General features: G+C 39.9%; 1 protein-coding gene across 3 annotated transcripts in view; it reads right to left on the bottom strand.

Annotated features, from left to right (window-relative positions):
- The window catches only part of MTHFD1L (methylenetetrahydrofolate dehydrogenase (NADP+ dependent) 1 like), a 187,194-nt gene that overhangs the window by 92,887 nt on the left and 76,162 nt on the right, over window positions 1-18,145 (bottom strand). For all 3 annotated transcript variants that reach the window (XM_049116173.1, XM_025422549.3, XM_049116197.1), the window contains one exon: window positions 13,044-13,155. In XM_049116173.1, the coding sequence (XP_048972130.1) occupies window positions 13,044-13,155 (112 nt within the window). The remainder of the gene's footprint in view (window positions 1-13,043; window positions 13,156-18,145) is intronic.

Here is an 18,145-nt window from a genome sequence, read left to right as displayed (position 1 = left end):
CCTCCCCTACCTCTACAAAGTTCTCTGAATTGGGGAGGCACTTATTCACTATTTACTGAGAAACTAGGGATACAGCTGTGAACAGATGGGACACTCCAACAACGAGATGGCAATGGAAAGAGCTGCTGGGAGGAGAGCCAAGAGAGGCCGATGTTTAGAAAGAGCTTTATGGAAGAGGAGAAAAGCCCTGCCTGATGTGGCTAAAATCTGGAGCAGAGTGAAGCTCAGAACTGACCATTAAAGCATCAGAGAGAATAGATTCCCAAATAAGAGAGTAAATGGCAGAGGATGGTTGGGAGGTGCCCAGTGGAAAGAGGAGAAATAGTTTGGAAAGTGGCTTTTTTTCATAAGTGTTGGACCTATTGACTCCACAAGATCTACATAAGGGGATAAAAGTGAGTAACTCATTTCAAGAGGATTACAATTGTCCTTTAAAAGGAAGTCCACAGAGAAGTCGGGAAGTACGAGAATAAAATGTGAATTATCTTTGTATGGATGAACTGGATATGATTTGAATTTTCTTCTCTACTTAGGAAAAATTTCTGACTCCTCTATAATGATTGGAGTATTACTTTAACAAACAAAAATTATTTGTTTTATATTACATATTATGTGGGATGTTCCCAAGAGATTTAAATTCCCCCCAGGTGAAATTCTTACACAAGTGTACCTGCAAATAAAAGCAAGAGTATTGGACCTATTGACTCTGCAAGTTGCCTAAAAGCAGCATATACTAAATGACTTAGCTACTCTATTTTTTTCAAATCGCAAAATGATTTGCATCTTGCCTCTCTCCCCTTGGCAGTGATGGTCTTTCCCAAATAAGAAGCCGAATCCCTCATGTTTTGATTAGCATCCCTTTTGGCATCAGAGTATATTTGAGATGTTAAATATGCCAGTTGAATTTCAGACCATATGTTTTTAATTTTAATGTTTAATGCCACTGCAAAGACTCTCTGCATTGTTTCTCAACAATTTTTGAGTTTAAGTTTCTTGAGCTCTTTTGCATTCCAGAGTAGTGGAAGGCTTAGGCAAGACAGGGAGATATGTGCTGGAATGATATCGTGCACCTGTGAATCTGCTGGGCTGCAGGGCATCCGGCTTTCTTTCTAGTAACTACAGAGAATTTCAAACAAGGCCTTCTGGAAGGATTTCCCTAACCAAAAGGAGGGTATTTGAAGCAATCCAATTCCCCTAGATCTCTCAGATCCCCTCTGTGGATGGTCCCAGATGCCTTTGTATGAGAAGGGATACAGGCAATAGTGCTTCCCATTGGCAAAACTCAAATCAGCTCTATGAGCTTGTTTCTTTTTTTTTTTTAATTTTAAAAAAGATTTTAAATTTTATTTATTTATTCATGAGAGACACAGAGAGAGAGGCAGAGACGCAGGCAGAGGGAGAAGCAGGCTCCATGCAGGGGCCCGACGTGGGACTCGATCCCAGGTCTCCAGGATCAGGCTCTGGGCTGAAGGTGGTGCTCAACTGCTGAGCCACCTGGGCGTCCCATTTTTTTTTTTTTTTTAAGATTTTATTTATTAGTTGACAGAGAGAGATAGAACACAAGCAGGGGGAGCAGGAGAGGGAGAATCAGGTTCCCTACTGAGCAGGGAGCCTGATGTGGGGCTCAATCCCAGGACCTTGGGATCATGACCTAAGCCAAAGGCAGATTCTTAACTGACTGAGCCACCCAGGTGCGCCCCTCAGTGAGTTTCACAGTGTACTCACACAGCTATTCTTCATTTCAAAAATGAATTAGATCTGTGAAAGTTATCTAAAAAGTAAAAATCTTTAACATCTTCAGGTGGTAATAGTAGCTGGCATCCACTGCTGAGTGTGGGTCTGAACCTCTACTTTTTCCAGTGTTACTGCACTTCATCCACAGAACAAGCCTTGTGATAGGTATTGGAGACACTGTGATTTGGGGATGTTGCATGACCGATCCAAAGAGACGTCCAGCACATGGCAGAGGACAAGTCAAACCAGGCAGCTGGATTAGTGTTTTAGTTTTCTTTGGATATTTTATCAAAAATACGCATGCACCCTTAGGTTAACTGCAGCATTATTTACAACAGCAAAGAAAATGGAAGCAACTTATTTTGTATGAATCAACTCTTTCATAAAAAAATTTTTTTTAAACTTAGAAACAGGATTTGTTAATGGTCACCAAATTTTACAACCTGATCTTTTTCAAAGTCTTGGTGGAATTAAGTTAGAGTAATATTAAGTCACACTAATAATTTTGTGGTTCTTATTTGGCCGATAACGGTTTTTAGGTCATTTTCTGCTATATACAATAAAAAATCTGATCATCAACACATAAAATTTAGGATGGTGAGTACTTTGTGGAGGCAGACAAATGGGGTCAAAGGCGGGGGGGGGGCATGATTTATCATAGTTTACTATCCCAAATGCACCATGGAGAAAAACAGAAACTAGACTTCTAATTAAAAGTTCAATTACTTTACTATAAGAAAGGGGATAAATGTTTTGTATTCTTCTGCAAATCAATTCTAGAAAATTGGTATCATGTACTCCTTTTTCTGCTGAGCTAGATAATAAAGACCTCAAGTGTTTGTCATCTTCAATAGAGAAGGTTCTTTCTTCCTTATTTCAAAAACACTTTTGGATTGATTTATATTTAGAGAACATATCAACAATACAAATAATAATCAAATAGATAAACTGAAAGTATTGCAAGGGACGATAGTTTTATTCGGAGGTGTCTGAGCAGCTCAATTAGTTAAGTGTCACCCTTTGATCAGGTCATGATCTCAGGGTCCTGGGATCAAGTCTGGCATTGGGAGCCTTGCTCAGCAGAAAGTCTGCTTCTCTCTCTCCCTCTGCCCCTCCCCTCACTCGTGCTTGCCCTCTTCTCTCTTTGTCTCAAATAAATTAAAAAGAAAGAAAGAAAAATTTTTAATGAAGCAGCTTGTAAAACAGAAAAGTAAACAGGCCATAAAGTTAAACCATTTCTTTTCAAAGGTCCACAGAACCTTTTATGACAAATGTTCAGAACTGGACAACACAGGATCAGAATAGGCAGCAGGACAGACTTTCACTTCTCCAAAAACCAGGTACCACTGCCAAGGCAAGTCCAGCATCAACAGGTGAATAGAATAATCCAGGGAGATGATGCGTGGATCTCCTGAAAGACCAGAAAGCCCTGGTCTCTGAGGGTGAAAGCAGTGCTAGAGAAATCATCTGTTCGGCTGCTCTTCCCTGGGGAGGCAGAGAAGGAGGGAGACCTTTATGTTGTCAGAACAGGTGGATTAAAAAGCAGTTCCACGCAGGGCCCACTACCTGCGTTGGCCTAGAACAGGGCATAGGATAAGGAGTGCTGGGCTCCCAACTGATTTAAATCTACTGAATCTTCTTGACCCGTTTTTTTTTTTTTTTTTTTTTTTTTTAGGGCTGGGGCTAGATAGCCACCTCTGCAAGAACACCAAGGAAGAAAAAATTTCACATGTGGTGTGAATTCAGGAAAAGAGGCACCATAAATGCACACAAATTTTGAGGTAATTAAAGGCTTAAATGTAAGAGGTAGCATTTTATATGTCATTATACATTATCTTTATGATTCCAAAAGCAGAAATCAGGAAGACAAAGGATGGAAAAGAAAAAGATAAGGCACGTGTGGGAGAAGATACTTGTAACACATAATGGCAAAGTGTTCATATTCAGAATATAACCCCTAACATCTCACTCCTAAGAACAGACCCTCGAAGACTTGTGCACATATTCACAGGGACACAAGCAAGAATGTTTCCAGTAGCGTTATTTGAAACAGAACACCAAAAAGGAATCTCACTGCCCCCGGTGGAAGAGCGCACAAATGCATATGCTTATATTCATGCCAACAAAGACAACACTACAGGTTGGATGAGGCTGCTTTGATCATAGCTATGCGGATAAATGCAGAAATGTCAGGCTGAACAAAAATAGCATGCCTTCTGCTTTTGGGTGGCCTGCAACTTTCTTATACTATTTTTTTTTTACATTTTTTAATGTTGGAAAAAAAACCAAAAGAGGAATAATATTTCATCATATATGAAAATTATATGAAATTCAAATGTCAGAGTCCATGAATAAATTAATCTATTGGAACATGGCTCCCTTCTTGCAGTTTAGGGCTTCTCTGTGGCTGCTTCTTCACTTTAATATTTGCCCAGAGATGCTATGACACACAAAGCCTAAAATACTTGTCTTGCTCTTTATAGAAAGAGTTTGCTGATCCTTTCTGTAGTGCAAAGCAGGTAGTAAGATTTATTAATGTGTAAAATTTTAAAACATATAAAATGCTACAAAAATACCCTGCATATCTGTGGTTCTCAAATTTATGTGCTGTGGTGTCCCAAGGCTCTGCATTGAACTCAGAAGAGCCATGGGGTATTTTCAACTTTGGAGGGAAGCTCAGTAATACTTGACATCTGTTGAGCCCTGCATTTTCTACTATGTTGAGGTAGTTCATAGTTTCAACTTTATCCCTCTGCCGTCCTTTCAATGACATCATATATTTGTGAAGCCAAATTTTTGGCAGTTGCTGCAGTGAGAGCAAGAATGGTGTGAAAGCCAGTGTGGAACAGGAAATGAGCTTTGAAGCGTCGACCAATCCCAAGGATCGAGAAGTTGTTCAATGCCCAGCAAGGACACACATCTTATCAATAAGTTATGGTGGCAACTTAAACATGAAATAATAGCTTTCCTTTCAATTGATATGTATTCTTTTTTTGAGACAGCTACTAAGTTGTCAAGACATAAACATCCACGAACTTGTTTAAACCTAAACTACTTAATAAATAGTAGTGTTAGGTATTTCTGTTGGCCTCATGTGCCTTAGGAAGCAATTGCTGAGACAACGTATGAACAGAGAAGGTCCAAGAATCTCTGCTGTCAATCTTTTGTGAATACATACTTACAGAATAAAAGTATAAATCATGCCTGGAAATGGTAATCCCTTAATTGGGACAGTGACTTCCTCTAGAGGAATGGAAAAGGGGATGAGATCAGGGAGGGATTCACAGGGACCTCAACTCTGTGTCTAATGTTTCATCTGAAAAAAACAAAAACAAAAAAAAAAAAAACCCTAAAGCGCATGTTATGATTCTTATGATTTGTTATGTGATTCGTCATGATTTTGACACAACTGAGTGAATGAGGGAATATGGGCAGTTATCATATTAATCTGCATACTTTCCTGGATACTGTCTACTCAATATATTTCACTTTTGTTTTCCACATTTTTTAAGGGCAGAAGAATAGCCCTTAAAGTAAAGGGTGACTTTACACAAAAGCATGGGCAGAGAAAGGTGGGGTGGAATAAAGACCAGCCCTGAGAGGGAGGGAGAATGAGATTAGATCTTAAGCTACATGAGAGACACCAGAACTCCTGGGACAGTGAAAACCACCTTCTCTTACTGGGCTTCCTGAACACTTGGGTTAACAAACACGATTGGTGATTAGGGGTTTCTCTGAAGGTTGGCATGTGACTGACACCTCCACAATTCTTGTCTTTGATTTAATTATGAATATAATCGCTAGAGAAAAAAAATGGAAGTATCCTAACAAAAATAGGGCCTTGGCTGAGTTCTGTGTTTCTAAATAATGTAAACTGAGCGAGGTCTGGGAAAATTAGAGCTTAGAAAGATGGGAGACTACTTGACGTCAGAATTTTTTAAAGGGTGGGTGAAATGGTAGGAACATTTAGTTTGGTCTGGTTCTCTTCTACTGAAGTGAAAGGATATTTAAAATGGGATGGCAATAAAAATTGAAACAGACAAGCTGGTGACTGGATGAAGCTGCCAGCAGTTTCCTGAAGCCTAAGGAGCAAGATTTAAACGGTTTGCAAAAGGGCACTGGATAAGTAAGGAGAACACCAAGATGTTGTGACTCAACCAGATAACCTTTAATTAGTACCATATTAGGGAGAAACAGCATTTAAAGTAGTAAGGAGAAGAAAAGAAGGAGAAGGAGAAGGAGGAGGAGGAGGAGAAGAAGAAGAAGAAGAAGAAGAAGAAGAACAACAACAACAACAACAACAACAACAACAGCAACCACAACCACAACCACCACCACCCCTTACGCTGGAATTAAAATTTTTTTAAATAATAATTAAAAAAAAAAAAGAAAGAAAACCCCAAAGTATCCCATCACTGTTGGCCTACATTATTACAGATTGGCACAATATAATTATACTGGTACAATTTTAAATTGTGGCCATCCCCTGTACACAGGTCATCTGAAACTTGGTGTTTTTTTCATGGGAGTGGATGGGAATCAGCTAAAGAGAAATGAGAAAATCACTGTAGGCAGAGCAGCCAATGGACTACCTGTACAGGTTTCGGTGAGAGGGGGCCCTGGGGTTGAGTCCTCTGCCACTTACTGGCTGGGTAAGTGTCCTCCTTACAGAGGACATGTGCTGTAATCTCTCTGAGCTTCACCTACGACATCTGTAAAATGAGGATAATGACACCCACCCCATAGAATTGTTTCAGGCTTCGGTGAGAATGCAGATGACATTTGGTCTGGAGCAGGAGTCTGGAAGTCGGGAACCATGCAGAGAATGGCAGCATTTGTAATGAAAATATTAATGAGCCTTTGTGTCCCAACCCTACTCAGTTTGTCTTAGAATGACCATGGTTATTTATTCTGATCTGGAAACCCTAATCCTGAAATGTTCAGGGCGCAGCTCAGTGCACGGTCTAATATTTTCTTCTGACACACAGTCTGCTCAGGGTAGGGACCCAGGCAGCATGGGGACAGGTCCATAGCACTCTCTATAGATGGCAAGAAGACTCACAGTCAATTTAGGCAATGTCTTGACCAGCATTTTGGAAGAGGATGCTAAATGTCAAATGTGAGTAGAACACCAAAATCCACCACTGCTTCATATAGGTCACTATAAAGTAAGTATGGTAAAATGCCATACAGCATCCCTTAGGCTATGAGAAGACCCTGGATCTTGATCTTTTGTGGGTCATGGACCCCTTTGAAAAATCTAATTAGAGTTGGGAGCCCTTCACTTGTTTGAAAAAAACAAAAACAAAACTGTATACATATGTATATAATTCTGCATTTAATTATGGGAGGGGTGGATGGTAACCACCAGTTAAGAACTCCTAGCTTAAATCTGAACAAGTGTATGCTGAATTCCAGAGTGAAGGAAAGGTATTCATTTGAAACGGGAATGAAAACCAAGTTAAGAAAACAGCAAAATTTAAAAACCAAGGATCATATGTAAGTTTGAAATCCTTACAAATAGTTTAAAAATGAAATAATTTATTAAAGCCTAGAAACTCAATGTTGTTTCTCTTTTCTTTCTTTTTATTTTTTAAAAAATAACACATGATTAGGATTTGATGCCAAAGAAATGTTTGCTTTTATAGCAGTGAATGGAGGTTAAGTGGATTCCCATGAGGACTGTTGGCTAAAGGAGGAATAGAAATAGCTATCACGGGGAGCACTGCATTTCCCCCCCAAATTCTAATGGACTCTTTTGGTCTAATCTGACAGATTTGTGCATTTACAGTTGACTAGTGAACAACATGGGTTTGATAAATGGATGAGTCCACTTATATACAGATTTTCTTTTTGATAAATACAGTATAGTACTACAAATGTATTTTCTTTCCCTTATAATTTTTTAAAAGACTTTATTTATTTATTTATTCATGAGAGAGACAAAGAGAGAGGCAGAGATAGGCAGAGGGAGAAGCAGGCTCCCTGCAGAGCCTGATGCGGGACTTGATCCCAGGACCGCAGGATCATGACCTGAGCCAAAGACAGACGCTCAACCACTGAGCCTCCCAGGTGCCCCTCCCTTATGATTTTAACACTGGGTAGAACAGTCGGTTGAGTGGCTGATTCTTTGATTTCGACTCAGGTCATGATCTCAGAATCCTAGGATCAAGCCTTGTGTTGGGCTCCGTGCTCACTGGGGAGTCTGCTTGAGATTCTCTTTTTCCCTCTATGCATCCCCACCCCGGGATAAATAAATAAATCTTTAAAAAACTAAAAATATTTTCTTTTATCTAGCTTGCTTTATTGTAACGTTACAGTATATAATACATATAACATGCAAAATATGTGCTATTTATGTCATCAGAAGGGCTCTGATCAATTGTAAGCTATTAATAGTTAAGTTTTGGGGGAAATCAAAAGTTATATGGAGATTTTTAACTGCACAGGATGGGGGTCAGTGCCCCAACCACCAACTTGCTCAAGGGTCGACTGTAATTTAATAAATTTCACTCTATTATTAGTCTAAACAGAATATTGATTCCATTATCTTGGAATAATGTTTGCAGAGTAGACAAAATAATTCCCTCCCTGTGTGTGTTGGGATAGAAAAAAAATTAGACTAAATATACCTCACAAAACCCATAGTATGGGGAAAATTCTAAGAGACGTCCATCATCTCGTAAGGTTCTTCGTTAATCAATATGATACTTACTCTCATAAGTGCATTGTATTTACCACTGAGGTTCTGTCTATGGGCTTCTCTCTCACACCATATTATAAATTACTGGAGGCTAAGAAACATGTCTCATATCTCTGATTCCTAGCTCCTACCATATATTACTTGACATAACAACAGAAGCTCAATACATGTGTACTGAAATAAATTATTTCAAAGGACTTAAAAAAATAAATCTTCAGTTACTTTTTTTCCAGGGTATTACATAGAACTGAAGTTGCCAGATCATTTGCTCATTTTCAGTTTGACCCAGAAATGCTGTCAGATTGCTTTTTTTTTTCTGTAAATTAACCTTTTAAATCCTTTTACCATTTTTCTATTGGATTACTTATCTTAAGAAAAATTAATCTATAATCCTTGGTGGTTTATATATCTTCAAAATGTTAGTCATTTGTTACCTCTGCAAAGGTTTCTCCTACTCTGTCACTTGTTTTTTAAATCCTGTATCTTTTATCATACACAATTTATTCTTTAACATGACCCAAATTATCAATCTTCTTTTGGATTTGGGCTTTTTATATCTTAAGAGACACAGACTTCAGGCAGCCCGGGTGGCTCAGAGGTTTAGTGCCGCCTTCAGCCCAGGGCGTGACCCTAGAGACATGGGATTGAGTCCCACGTCGGGCTCCCTGCATGGAGCCTGCTTCTCCCTCTGACTGTGTCTCTGCCTCTCTCTCTGTATCTCTCGTGAATAAATAAATAAAATATTAAAAAAAAGAGACACAGACTTCTATAAACAATGACTTTTCTAAGGACATAAAGTCTCTCACAGGCATCAGATAAACCCATGTCTACTGCATTTAACTTCTGTGGGAGGATATTAAAATGGGGCTCTTTTGGTTTCACTTTTGTCTGAAGCCCCCAAACAGTGTCAACTGCTCTCAAGTTAAAGGATGATGCTAAACTCAGCAGCATTTGCAAAGACGATATTGAAAATACACTATGTAACCTTTAGCCCAACAGCTACCTTGAGTTTTCATAGGATTGATAGCGTTAGAAGCCAGTAAAGGATGTCTTCAAAGAAAGTTATCAGTATGCACAATCCCACTGCCCACACCCCAGGGGAAAGGATGTGGAGCTGGTGAGCGAGGTTTTAAATGTATGACTAGAAATGGTGTCCCTGTCTTAGAGGGACACAGTGGTCAGTTGGGGATGAATAGAAGTCTGCAGGCTGAAGCGAAATAGCCCCTACAGCAGAACAGAGACTCAGGTGAGAGATGTAACTGCATTCCTGCCAAAGGTGAGGTCACAGGTTGGAGGGTTGTGGTACCTGGAGATCAGGTATTGGCTTAGCAGTAGGACTGTCTCAAAGGGAGGCTGCCCACAGGGTTTCTGCCATGAGTGTGGGTCCTCTGCTAGAAGAGGTTGGACAGGTACCATTGAAAGTCAAAGCTTCAACTCTAAAGGGGCCAGAGGCACACTAAGTGCAAGGTGATGGAGGATAAAAGAAGCCACTTTTCCCATCCCATCATCAGCCAAATGCAGGCCCAAGATAGGAGAGACTTAAATTTGAAAGAAATCCAGAGTTATTTTTATATAAGACTGCACCCACATTTTTTTTAAATTAAAATGAGACTATTCTTATGACAGAAAGTGATTAGAGAAATTTTAAAAAGTTTTTTAGAGGAACCAGGTATTAATGGAGAGGGAGGGATCTACCATAAATTTCATCCACTGCAGCCCACAGACCAGGCTTGACCAGGCAATGGGGGCAAGGGGTACTGTTTTTTGATCATGCCCCACTCTCACTGCTCAATACCTTGGCTTTGCTTCCAACATTCCAATGAAGCCATGGCATTAAGGTACCACCTTTGTGAGAATTTAACATTATAGGTTTTGGTCGTGCGTGTGGTCTACACATAGTTATGCAAGTCACTGCTGTCACCTAGTTATACATACTGAAGGATAATCTTGATATATTAAAACTAACATAAAATGAGTTATTTGCATACCATGTTCATAGCAGCATTATTCACATTAGCCAAAAGGTAAAAGCAACCCAAGCATTCCTAGACAGATGAATGGATAAACAAAATGTGGCATACATAAATTGGAGTATTATTCAGCTTTGAAAAGCCAGGAAATTTGAGCAGATGATCCAACATGGGTGAATTCTGAGGATAATATGCTAAGAAATAAGCCAGTCACAAGAGAGCACAATACAGATATGAGGAATAGTTACCAGGGACTGGAGGAATAGAGAATGAGGAGTGTTTAATGGGTAGAGTTTGAGTTCTACATTATGAAAAGAGTCCTGGTGATGGGTGGTGGCGATGGTTGCACAATAAGGTAGAAGTATTTGACTACTAAATGGTACACTTAAAAATGGTTAAAATGATGCATTTTGTCACATGTATTTTACCACACTTAAAAAATAAAATCATTATCCAAAACAAAACAAACTGTGAATTAAAAAGGGGAAATTTAACCTTTATTAGTCACGGATTAATGATAGGGAGAATAATAATGAGGAGTGGCTAAGAATTATCACGGAGTCCTTGCATGTGTCAGGTGCTATACCAGGACTTAACAAGCAGTCTGATTTAAACCTCATTTCAAACCTATGAAGCAAGCCCTACCTAAAGCCCTATTCTATAGATGAGGATACTGAGGCTAAGAGGGTTAAGTTGCCTAATGTTACACAACTTGAAAGGAGTTGAGCCAGCTACTCTGACTCTAGAGCTAGCACTCTTGACTATCTTTCCATGGACAGATTTCTGTCACTGAATTCTCTACCACTTACAAATTCTTAGACTAGAAGAGGTCATAGAAAGCATTAGCAAAATCACTGACGTTTGACTGGTTGGCCATGGTTTACACAGCAATTTCTCATTTGATACTACTCATTAAAATACTGCAAGGTATTCTCTTATTATCAAAAGAGGAAATTGATAAGTTAAGTGACTGGTCTCAGATCACACTACCAGGTAGAGCTATGATACCATAGCTTCTACCTCAGGGTCACAGCTGCCCATCCATACCAAATTCCTCATTTCTCCTTTTTCAAATGAGAACATCTACAAGGGACACTCCCATAGAGGCTAATGGTTTGTCCAAGGTCACACAGAAAGCTAGTATGTTTTGCACACATCATCAACATATACCTTTAAAAATGCTTTGCCACAATAACACATATTCTATAAATATATATATGGACAAAGTGAGGATGGGTACAGAAGCAGAGAGCTCTGTCAGCACAAAATAGAGTACTTTCTACTGGAAGCTCTTTCATTTGCGTAGCTGATGCATTAGAGCCACCTCTTCACGTAAGCACCCAATTTTTCAGTTCCCGCCCTTCCCAGACTCCTGGTCCATTAGCTCTACAATTATGCTGTGATCAATTGAGCAAATCCATTTAGATGGCATGTCTAGCCACTCTCATAGTGGATTTGATACCAAAGCAGCAAAGTACACAAGAGCTGTATAATACAGACCTTGAGGAGTGAACTACATAAATTCTCATCGGATTCTGACTGTATATCTATTGAGGATTCTTAAAAACAGTCTTGATAACCTGGGATGAACTTTTTAATGGCTGAGCGTAAAAGTGCAGTGCTAAGCTCTTTAGACCAGTAGGAACAGGTCTAATAAAATAACTCACTTCTGAGTTTGATAAAAGGCTGATGATGAGTGTAAAGGAAACAACTGCTAGATTTGATGGTTGCACTGTGGCAAGTGGAGATTACCTATTGGCATGTGAAAATCTGCCAGCATAGTCTGTTTGATGTCAAATGATGGTGTTACTTCAAGAATCCTTGTTCTTGGTTTGCCCTTTGTTGCCTTAAGCTCATGGGTGGGACTGGGGCTAGCACTGACGGAGCAGACTCTATGGCAGCTGCCCCCTCCTACCTGACTGGAATTTCCAATGAAAACCAAAGAGAAGCAGGTACCACAAAGGATACCTTATCAAGTAGTACAATGTCCAAAGTCCTACCAGTTACAATTTCCAAGTCCGGTAGTTGAGAATCTCCCCTCTGTTAGTCAAAGAAACATCCTCTAATTTGAGGAAGAGCAAACTGATTTCTAGCACTGATAATGGATAACAGTTAACAAGCACTTCTTCTACTAATTACATACAGCATTTGACAGTATGCTCCATGGGGTGGGGTGGGGTGGTGGTGTCTGGTTTCCTCACCATGTATTCTCAGTTGAATAGCATGCCTTGTTGATAGGAGATTCTTATTAAATATTGGCAGAATGAATAAATGATCTCATTTGGTTTTCACAATAACTCTAGAAGTTTTGATATAATATCGGAATCACAATTTTCTAGATGAGAAGACAGAGGCTCAGATGTTCCTTAAAATGTGTCCAAAATCACTCTAGCAGCAAGGGTCAGAGTTCATATTCAAACCCTTAGGTATCTGACATCAGAGTCTATGGTTCAAACACAACATCATTTCACTTTTACAAACCAGAGCCTAGGGCTTTTGCAGAATTGAGACCATCTATGAAAGGTGGGCCTAAAAGAATATATTTCAAGTCAGAATGGATATCACTCTTGTTCAGTCATCAATTTTTAGATTTCTTCCATATTCTACAACAACTAAATTTAAAAGAAATGACTTACCTACAAATCCTTCTTGACCAACCAGTTTCAGGGCAATTTTATCAGCCAACACAGAAGAGTTGCCATGGGCAATGTTAGCAAAGGGGCCAGCATGCACAAATACAGGTGTCCCCTACAGAAATTGAAGAACAAATTAAAATCCCAAAAGACAAAGGGAAGAATGAATCATGACGGCGAGTCCTGGTATTTCAAGACTCACCAAAGCCATTCTGCTTTTATTTAAGACTGTATATTCAATGTCCAACTTCTCTCAAAGAAAATGAAATTGCCTTGACTCTCTCAATGGACTAAATTCCTGGTATACTCTGCAACCATGTCATTCTAAATACTGAACTAGGGAGAAAAATCTCTAAGAATTTCCCACTATCATTTTGATAAAGCACTCATTAATTAAGTGCCTCAGTATGAAGTAAATTACTTACCTCACTTCATAGTATTCTGCATTATATATCTTTTAAAAGAATAGAACTAAACCCTGATGGTCTAAGAGGCTTATTTAAATGTACTTTTTCTCTAGTGAGAAATCAATCACTTCAAGAAAAATCTAAAGAAGAATCCCTGGGTGGTTCAGCGATTTAGCGCCTACCCAGGGTGTGATTCTGGGGTCTAGGGATCGAGTCCCACATCGGGCTCTCTGCATGGGGCCTGCTTCTCCCTCTGCCTGTGTCTCCGGCCTCTCTCTTTCTGTGTGTCTCTAATGAATAAATAAATAAAATCTTAAAAAAAAAAAAAAGAAACATCTAAAGAAAGCAAAAAAAAAAAAAATCAATTTAATTCATGAATTGTGTATTAATGTAGGACAACCTAAGTTCATTTTGGCTGTTTTGTGGGTTTTTTTAATTTTAACTTTTTTTATTTATTTGACAGAGAGAGAGAAAGAACACGCACATACAAACAGGGAGACAAGCAGAGGGAGAAGCAGACTCACCACTGGGCAGGGAGCCCAATGTGGGGCTCGATCCCAGTATGCTGGGATCATGACCTGAGCTGAAGGCAGACACTTAACCAACTGAGTCACCCAGGCACCCCTCACTTGTTTTTTATATTTATAACAATAAGCTTGTTCTGATTTTTAAAAATTCTGTATAATGTATAAGTCCTTCTCATTGTTTTAACTGGTTTACATGTTAAAAATCTGGTAACTATTAAGACAATAAAAGCAAAGAAAATTTTCACTCTTGGTAAAACGCTAGAGTAATTCTTACTAAAAAGAAAAAAAAAAAGAAAAACAAAACCCCACCAAACACCAAAAAACCACTCAAACCAATCCCAATATAAAGGAATCATCAAAACCTTTAGATTTAATTCATTAAAGAAAATCTGTCAATATATTCATTTTAAATGCCATATCTATACTTTTCCTTGATGAGTGAGAACAGACTGTAGCCCTCTCTAAAGGCATTTATCTACATGCACTGAAATGTTCAGGTTTTATTCTGAGCCCAGCTGGGGCTGTTGGAGTCTGTGTCTGGGAAGCCTTGGATCCACCTGTGAAAATAGAGGCTGCCCTCTTACTGACAGGGGGTAAGGCAGGGAGTGATGTGGGAGCTGGGAGGCTGGGAGCCACGGGAAATTCCCATGAACCACGATGGGCTGCTAGCCGAACGTTTTTCAAAGACGAGAGCTGAACAAAAGCAGGAAGAAAGGCAGGGAAGGAAAAATCATCTCGGAGAATGAAAAAGAGTTTATCAAAGCCATTCTGTGTGTTCTCTATTTACTCTTCTTCCCAGAGTCCGCAGGGCAGACAATGATGGGGTCCTGATGAGGTCACTCAGATGTCTGTGGAAATAAAGCTGGCAAAATGAAATCCAGGTGCTTATGGATGTCAGTGCTTATGGGTACGGGTGCTTATGGATATATTCGTGTGTGTGTTTAGAGTTTAGATCTGTGTACCTAGCTTTAACTTCTCACTTCGGTCCAGATAAACCTTCCAAGGGCTCTGAGGAAAACACTGTTTAGAACTTCAAGTCTCCTCCACCTCCTCCCCTTGCAGCCCTGCAATGTGGCTGCCTGTGGCCAGCTAGTGGAGCTGGGGACAGGGTAGTGAGGGGAAGGTCACAGGCTCTGGCCCTCAGTCTATACCCTGCCACATTTGGCGAGGTCATCGGCCTGAGAAGTACCAAACACTGGTCTCTGGCGGAGGACAGGTGACAGGGTGTGGCCAGATCAGCATAAACAAACACTTCATTAGTAAAGTTACTGAGGTAACCTCAGCAGCGTTTTAATTTAAAATTAAAGGCCACACAGTAAATTACTCACTGAAGCAGGATTAGAGCCCTGGTTTTCAAACTCCACTACGGAGTCTGAATGGAAAAATTTGTTGATCGTTAGACATTCAAACACAGAGATACATATGCTCACAGGCTCAACTAATATTTATGGTTCTGATACAATACACAGAGTTAAGTACTTAGTCTAAAAAATTCTATGATGGGATGTCTGGGTGGCTCAGTGGATTGAGTGGCCAACTCTTGATTTTGGCTCAAGTCACAATGCCATGCTCCCCACTGAGCATGGATTCTGCTTAAGGTTCTCTCTCCTCCTCTCCTTCTCCCTCTGCCCTTACCTCAGCTTGTACTCATGCTCTCTCTCTCTCTAAAATAAATAAATAAAATATTAAAAAAAAAAAACCCAACCTCTACCACTAGTCCAAAGATATAAAAATACCTATCATGAGTCCGTTACTTCATTTTATATGCAGAACACACAAAAAAGTAATGCAGGAAATGTCTTGGTTTCTCATGATGACAAGGGTATAGATAGTCTCCTTAATGGACTTTTCAAACACTTCCAAAGATTAATAATTCAATTGATTGCTTGCCAGAGCTCTAAGAGAGCTTTGTCTAAAAGAGCTTTCTCAGGATAATGAGTTTGAGCCCTACACTGGGTGTAGTGTTTACTTAAAACAAGAAACAAAAAATCCACAAAACAAACAGCTAAATATTTTCCAAATGAGGAGCTGCGTGTGGCAACCTGCCTTGGGGAAAGAAAAAAGAGCTTTCCGTTATGCTGGAAATAGTCTATATCTGTACCATCCAATACAATAGCCACTGTCCACATGTCCACTGCACACTTAAAATGTAGCTAGTAAAAAATAAATATTTTTAAATAAATAAATAGAAATGTAGCTAGCATGACTGCAGAAACAGGTTCTTAAATTGCATTTAATTTAAAGTAATTTAGAGATGCCTGGGTGGCTCAGTGGTTGAGCATCTGCTTTCAGCTCAGGGCATGATCCCAGAGTCCTGGGATAGAGTTCTGTATCTGCCTCCCTGTGAGGAGCCTGCTTCTTCCTCTGTCTATGTCTCTGTGTCTCTCTCTGTGTCTCTCATGAATAAATAAAATCTTAAAAAAAAAAAAGGTATAATTTAATGTAATTTAGATCAAAACAACCATGTGTGGCCAAAGGCTGCCATATTGGACAACACACTCTGACACACATATGGCAAATTCAGGGTGGAATGTTCAGACCTTTCTACTTCTCTCTCTTCTTGAAGTCTTTCACAGGGAAGTTCTCACTCTGGCTATATAAGAATCACCTAGGATAGCCAGGCCCTCCCTCCCCGACATTCTGATTTACTTGGTCTGGGTGGAGCCTCGCATCAGAATCTTTAAATCTTTCCAGGAAATTCTCATGTGCAGCCAGATTTGAGGACTACCAGTCTCCTGGCAACCTGCAGCAAAGTAACCCTGGACAACCTACTATAGGAGTAACAATCATGTGTATTCGAACACGAGCACTAAAGCACCATCTGTATACTGATTGAGGATTTTTAGATTATTGGCCAATTTACTTATTTATTAAAATTTTTATTTATTCATGAGAGACACAGAGAGAGAGAGAGAGAGGCAGAGACACAGGCAGAGGGAGAAGCAGGCTCCATGCAGGGAGCCCGACGTGGGACTTGATCCTGGGACTCCAGGATCACTCCCTGGGCTGAGGGCAGGTGCTAAACCGCTGAGCCACCCAGGGATCCCCAATTGTTGGCCAATTTAGATTCCTAGTGCCATTCATTAGCCAGGTTCATCTGGAATGATTAGGACCCAGGTAGCAGAATTCATACATGCAGGTATTTTCACTAAATGCTGCATTTATTTTTTAAACAGTGCCTATTTATTAAAGTAATGACAAAATGGTCTTGTCTTTTTTTTTTTTTTTTTTAAAGATTTTATTTATTTGAGAGAGAGAGACAGACATAGGGAGATAGAGCATGAGCAGGGAGGAGTGGGAAAAGTAGGCTCCCCTCTGAGCACGGACCTGACATGGGGCTCGATCTCAGAACTCTGGGATCATGACCTGAGCCAAAGGCAGATGCTTAATCAGCTGAGCCACACAGGCACCCAAAATGGCCTAGTCTTAAATGAAAAATTGATAGAAATGTGAGTACAACTAGACTGGTCTAGGAGCAGCCCAGCTCACTGATTCATTCCCTAAAGGAAACTACTTTTAGAATGGGTTCTATCTTAAAGGTGTCAGTAATTTTTAACCTAAGAAAGATTGAAAAAAAGTTTTAAAACAGTAAGCTGATGATTATCCCTAATAATGATGATATTAACATGTTCGTTTTTGAGGGGGGTGTTATGAGGAAGCAGTATCACATTTCTTTGTAAGTTTTTTCTCATTCATTCATTTATTAAACAAATATGTATTCTTAGGAGCAACATAGTAAAACGAATAAGTATTCATTTAATTAATCAACAAACGTTTGGTGAGCACCTCATATGAGTGAGGCACTTTCTAGGAGCTGATTGTGATCTGGTGGTGAACAAGGTGGAAGAGGTTCTGCTCTTTTCCCGGTGGATGAATGGACAAGGAAGGAGGAAACTCTTGAATGATATTTCATGCCATGCAAAGAATGACAGGACAGTGGCAGGACACCGTGACCGGGGCTGTATTGGACTGAGTGGCCTGGGAAGGCCTCTCTAGGGCTCTTATATTTAAAGGACATGAGTCCAAAGGACAAGAAGGAGCCTGACAGGTGAAATCGGGAGGAGCATCCCAGGCAGTGGTGTCTGCAGAGGGTGTCCCAGGGAGGGACAGGGAGGATGAGGGAAGAGGCGGGAAGGGCCAGATCCTGCTAGGTTTCCAGCCAGAATGAAGA

This window comes from Canis lupus, chromosome 1 (assembly GCF_003254725.2).
Source record: "Canis lupus dingo isolate Sandy chromosome 1, ASM325472v2, whole genome shotgun sequence".
Lineage (NCBI taxonomy): Eukaryota > Metazoa > Chordata > Mammalia > Carnivora > Canidae > Canis > Canis lupus.
The sequence above is the reverse complement of the archived record's forward strand: the minus strand, read 5'-3'. Positions and strand labels throughout refer to the sequence as shown.